Source organism: Porites lutea, chromosome 5, assembly GCF_958299795.1.
Source record: "Porites lutea chromosome 5, jaPorLute2.1, whole genome shotgun sequence".
NCBI lineage: Eukaryota > Metazoa > Cnidaria > Anthozoa > Scleractinia > Poritidae > Porites > Porites lutea.
Genome location: NC_133205.1, coordinates 17,940,567 through 17,946,209, shown reverse-complemented (window position 1 = coordinate 17,946,209; position 5,643 = coordinate 17,940,567). Strand labels below are relative to the sequence as shown.

The 5,643-nt window shown below is 39.3% G+C and overlaps 1 protein-coding gene across 1 annotated transcript; it reads left to right on the top strand.

The window, feature by feature from the left end:
• The first annotated feature begins 3,340 nt into the window (after nt 1–3,340).
• LOC140938012 (uncharacterized protein KIAA1958-like) lies at nt 3,341–4,693 on the top strand. Its single transcript, XM_073387561.1, has 2 exons — nt 3,341–4,246; nt 4,385–4,693. Exons 1-2 carry the CDS (start codon nt 3,341–3,343, stop codon nt 4,691–4,693), a joined length of 1,215 nt encoding a protein of 404 aa, XP_073243662.1.
• Nucleotides 4,694–5,643: the final 950 nt, after the last annotated feature.

Genomic DNA, 5,643 nt, shown 5'->3' with positions numbered 1-5,643 from the left:
AATGTTGCGGCTCAAAAGAAACAAAAACTTGTCAGAACGGGTCTGCAGATCTTGTGGTCGCAAAATTAGAAACGCAGCTGAACTGTACAGTTTCATGGAGAAAGCTGTAAGCAACACTAACGTCGAGGAAGAGTTACATTGAGAGGCTGTGGAAGATCGAAGCAAAAGACAGCTTCCCACCACTATCACGCCAGAAAGAAGAAAACCCCGGTATTTTGAATAGTCCGCACACCAGTGTGCGGGGAAACGGATTGGTCGAGGGCCATACATATGTCAATCATGTTAGATGAGCCTTCGCATATATTTCCCAATTTAGGGAGCAGATGGCAAACTGAAAAAGACGTACATGTAAAGTGATTGTGATTTCCGCTTTAAAAAGAGCATAATTGATGACCAAATTGCCGAAATGGCGTCTTTAAAATTCACAGCGCTGGAATTGTCTTTATTTAGCCGTAAGAAACAAAGGTCAAAGAAAATTAAAACACTATACAACTGCATCTGAGATCAAATCCTATCAGGAACACCTACAGAAGAATAAACCACCGGAATTGGTTACTCAGTATGCATGTAACAAACCAGCTTCATGACCTTTTAATGTTAAGCCTGGTGTTGCAACAAAAGATTTACTCAGTCAAAGTTTAGAATGATACATGCACTGTGTAGTGCTAGTAACCTTCGCGCGAGAGCCGAGAAAATAAAAAAACTCTCTGTTCAAGTAAACTCACAAGGTCACGTTTCACATTATCAGGAGCTTAGGAGTCGTGTTTAGCCTGTCAACGCTTATTTCTAAACTGTCTCGCGCGAAAATAATCGGAAGTTTCAAATTGCAGGTTTCTCTTTGACTGGCTGATTTAATTGCGATCAGCTAAGATGACAAAAGTGGGCGGCATTCGAAAAATCATGGTTCTCTGGCAGGCGGTATTTCTCGCGGCTTCGCCGCTCGTGACGGCTCCGCCGTCAAATCTCACTCGACTATATTACAACGGCTCCGCCGCCAAATCTCACTCGACTACTACACAATACCGCCAGCTACGCAGGCTAATTCAGACGCCCAACTTTTAATGTATTTACATGTAATTCAGTGTATTAGGTTCGGCCCCTGAAAAGTTCGGCGTCTGAACCGGGCCTAAGCTTATTTTACACACTTCTCATTTGATAGTTACACTTTTTTTATACACCGATTGAGTAAAACAGGATTTAACGAGAACGATTTTGTTAAAGTTTATGGCCTATTTGTTAGAACTCTAGGTAACATGTAAAATGATGAAACAGGACAGGTTTTAACCTTTAGTACTAATTTATTTTTTCTTCACAAACCCTAATCAGTTGACGCACCATGAGGGAATAACGTCACAAAGATGCGAAAACTTTTCACTGAGTTTCCTTTACATATTCCGGGTTTATATGGGTCTACACCTTACCTGCAAAAGTATGAAACTGTTGTTCAAGTGCCAGTCAAGCTCAATCTGGACTTGCAAAACCGAATGCAACGGTTTATTTCGAAGTGAAAAAGCGTGTAAACATCATCGAACAACGCTACGTAAATTGGTTAATGAGAAAGAGGAATTCAGGCACCTTATCAAATGTGAAACAAGAAAAAAACAGCTTTTTTAACGTAGGGACAATTGCGTTAACGAGCTTTGTAATTGCAACGTTATATTCAGGCACATTGCATTGTCAAACAGCATAATGTACTGAATAATGGACAGTCTGATTTTGGAGCTTAGCTCAGTTTGTAATGAGCTTTGAAAGATATTCTCATAACTTGTATTTTTGAAAGCTTTCATGAAACATAGATGCATTTTATCATACAATGAAAGGAGTCTCTATTTCTGTTTTTACTGATTTCAGTCAATCCAGTTTATTCGCAACGTGAAATGGGATTCCTATTAAAAGGGGGGAGGAGTTTCTACAATCCCCTAATAGGTCATCTGCACGATGACGCTATTTTATTACTACGACCAGAATCCTTCAGGGTTTACTTTCTTGTGCAAATTAGAGCCTTTGTTATTTAAACTTCGCTGGGATTACCAAATTTATAAAAATGAAAGGAATAGCAATGACGCCATCGTGTAAATGACCTATAACCTGTACATCAAAAGATAAGCCCGGCGATCTGTTTAAGTTCTTCTTAGCCGGGCTTAAAATAGCTGTAGATTCAAGGAACTACCCTGTGCGTTTAGAGCACGCCAGAGAATAATTTTGGCATGCCCGGCATGCCAAAGATTTTGGCACGTGGGGCATGCTCGGTATTAATTTCTTGTTATAACTCAGGCTTCTCTAGTGGGAAGGTCACGGAACCTCAAAATATACTTATAGGGCATGCAAATTTTTGTTGCATGCCTATTTAAATGCAAAAACACTCTGGGGCCACCCCCTCTATTACCAGTGAGCAAATCATTGACGATAGGCATGGGAAAAATCTTTGCATGCTAACCAAAATTGAAAACGTAGCAGAAATGTCCACAATTGCTGAGTCATGCCCTAGAGGAGGCTTTAAAATACAGAATTTCCTGACATGGATGAGGGAATTTTCCTTAAACAGCATGTGATCATGCTGGATAGGGCGTATCCCCCCTTTTACGCCTAGCTAGGCTCATATTTAGGCTCCATGGCCTGAAATGACGCAAAATTCGTTCCCTAAATGATAAAAGTCTAAAAAAGTTCTCGAAATTTTAGTTTCCAAGCCGTTTAATGCGGGGCAATTCCATGTAAACATTTGTACAATGTCACCATTATGCTTTGCACCCGTTCTGCCTCAAGGGTGGTCAAATTAAGTTTGGTAAGTAGACCCTCATAACTGCTGGATGAATCGTTTAAAACTTTTTTTAAGTCCCTGCTTTTTTAACTTCTCTAATTTGTCTCTGCTGCGCACACTACAGGTAGCAGTGGTAATGCATTACAATATGAATTGGTAAAGAACACCTGAAGAGCTTGACAGTTTTCGATGCACTCACGTTTGCCAAATCTTGAAAGATGTTACCGCAGTAAAAAATTCCGCCAAGAAAAATCGTTTTTCTTTATCATTTAGCAATTTTAGACATTTCACATACCAGTAGTTTACATTCTAAATTAACACAATCCCTGCGTTTCCTTACAGCTTCGAAGTGGATAAATATAATTATTATATATGTACTGAGATTTACTGCAAAATGAATATGTCAAATAAAAATGATGCGTTGCAGAGTACACGCAATCTGATTGGTTGTACGATTTTTCTCACTAGTGAAAAATACCGTATGACCAATCACAACCCGCAGACGAAAGTTTTCACTAGTGACAAAAATCGTATCGATTTTCCCGCCTTTCACTGACGGCGTCACTAGGCAAAAGGAAAACCATGGCGTCTTCTTCGAGCAATTCAAGGTTTGCAGATATAACTTCAGTAGAGGAATTTATTGAAGGACAAGAAAACGAAAACACCAGGAAGAAAACTGAACAGAATGTTGCTTTGCTTAAGGAGTTTTTGAGGCTAAAAGATGAGTCAAGGCCTGTAGAAGAAATTCCCCCACACGAACTGAGTTCATTCATCAGCGAATTTATCATAACAGTAAGAAAGAAAGAAAACAACGAAGATTACGAACCCACTTCCTTGCGTGCTATGATGGCCAGTTTTGAACGGTATTTAAAGAAGAAGAATTACGGCTACAGCATTATGAGAGACGTCGAGTTTGAAAAAGCACGAACGGCATTAAAATCAAAACAAAGAGATCTCAAGAAGAAAGGCAAAGGCGATAAACCAAACGCTTCAGTTCCCCTCGCAGAAGACGACATAAAACTGCTGTATGACAAAGGATTGTTAGGAAAGTCAACTCCTGAGGCTCTACTGAATACAGTTTGGTTCAACAACACAGTCTATTTCGGTCTCCGTGGTTGTAAGGAACACAGAGACATGTGTTGGGGCGATGTGCAACTACGCCAAACTACAAATGGCGAGGAATTTTTAGAGTATACTGAGAGACAAACTAAGACTCGAACCGGAGAAAATCCCAGAGATGTCAGGCAAATAAAACCGAAAATGTTTTCGGTTCAGGGAAGTGAAAGAGATCCCGTCACTGTTTACAAATTCTACGCGGAGAAAAGACCGTCGGAAATGAACGACAACAACGCGCCATTTTATCTAGCAGTAAATAACTGTAAAAAACAAGATTCTTCTAAACCATGGTTTAAAAAGTCAGCCGTTGGCGTGAACAAGCTGAATTCGTTAATGAAAAAAATGGCAGAAAAAGCCGGGATGGGGCCCAATGTAAAGAACCATAGCGGTCGCAAAACAATGATCCAAACTTTAACAAACAACGACATCCCAGCGACAGATATTATTCAACTGTCGGGACATAAAAATCTTCAAAGTGTGACAAATTATTCTGTAGTTTCTGAAAAACAGCAAGTAAAAATGTCTCGTACTTTAAGTGAACTGATGTCCGGGAATGTGCATAGCTTAGAGAAAACTAATTCATCTCAAGTTGGAGAATGCTCCACTGATCCTTCAGCTAGCTCGGCGGGTCGCTCGGTGGCAGATCATCACCAACAAGCGATGTCGCTTTTCACGGGCGCTGTTATTCATGGAGGTCAATTCAGCATTTCTATTAACAGCCTCAATCAATCCCCGAAGTTGGCAATCCAAGAAGTTGAGGTAAAGTCTTCTCCAAAGAGGTACAAAAGGCTAAAAGTACTGGACTCTGACTCTGATTAGAATGCATGCATTACTATAATTAGATTTACAAAACAGTCAACTTTTTCAAATTTTATATCTTAGTTACGGTTTTGAACGGCGATATTTAAAGCTGAAAATTTTCATTGTTATTTAAAGTTAAAGAATCGTTTAAAAGTAGACTTTGTTCCACTTTCTTCAGAGTCATTGAATAACTTTAATGTTGTAGGAAGTTTTGTACGTTCAGTTTGCTCGAATAAAATCATTCGCAACTCGTTGTGGTCTTTGTGTTGATTTCACCGCGCAATTGATAGTTGTTAACATTATTTTGTAATATCTCAGTACATATATAATAAACAAATTACCTCATGGTTGGTTCGCTTGTACGATTTTTATTCACTCGTTGTGAAGAATCGCAAACTCACTCGTTCGCTGCGCTCACTCGTTCGTTTTCGATTCTTCACAACTCGTGAATAAAAATCGTACGCACTCACCAACCATGAAGTAATCTCTATTTCCCGAACGTAAAAAAGCAGACTAAGTTACACTGTGATCTTTGGGCCCAAGTAACACAAACAGCCTATAGCACAATTTTACTCCACCAACTTGAAGGTATTAATCAGGGCTAGAAATATGCTCCTTCCCCCTTTCAAACCTTTTTCAAATTCGTGCACAGCATTTTCAACTCCTCTAGTGGGGCTAATTTAACTCCTTACAGTGGAGTTATTTTTTGGGGAGTTATTTTAACTCCAAAAAGGAGTTTAAAGAACTCTTTTTCAGGAGTAAAAGTGACCCCAGATATTGAGGAGTTAAAATAACCCCCAAAAAGGAGTTATCCTGTACCTAAAAGTTTTACTCCACTTTCAGAGTTAACTCCAAAAAGAGTACAAACAACCCATTAAAAACAACTCTTTTTCAGAAGTAAGAATGACCGCAAATTTGGAGTTAAATTAGGAGTTAAAGTAACCCCCAAAAAGGGGTTATCCTGTACT

Excerpts from the sequence above, each read along its gene's own strand:
- LOC140938012 (XM_073387561.1), top strand. The coding sequence starts at position 3,341 with ATGGCGTCTTCTTCGAGCAATTCAAGGTTTGCAGATATAACTTCAGTA. Across the intron at positions 4,247-4,384 it reads AAGCCGGGATGGGGCCCAAT|CAAGTAAAAATGTCTCGTAC; the intron begins GTAAAGAACCAT and ends TCTGAAAAACAG.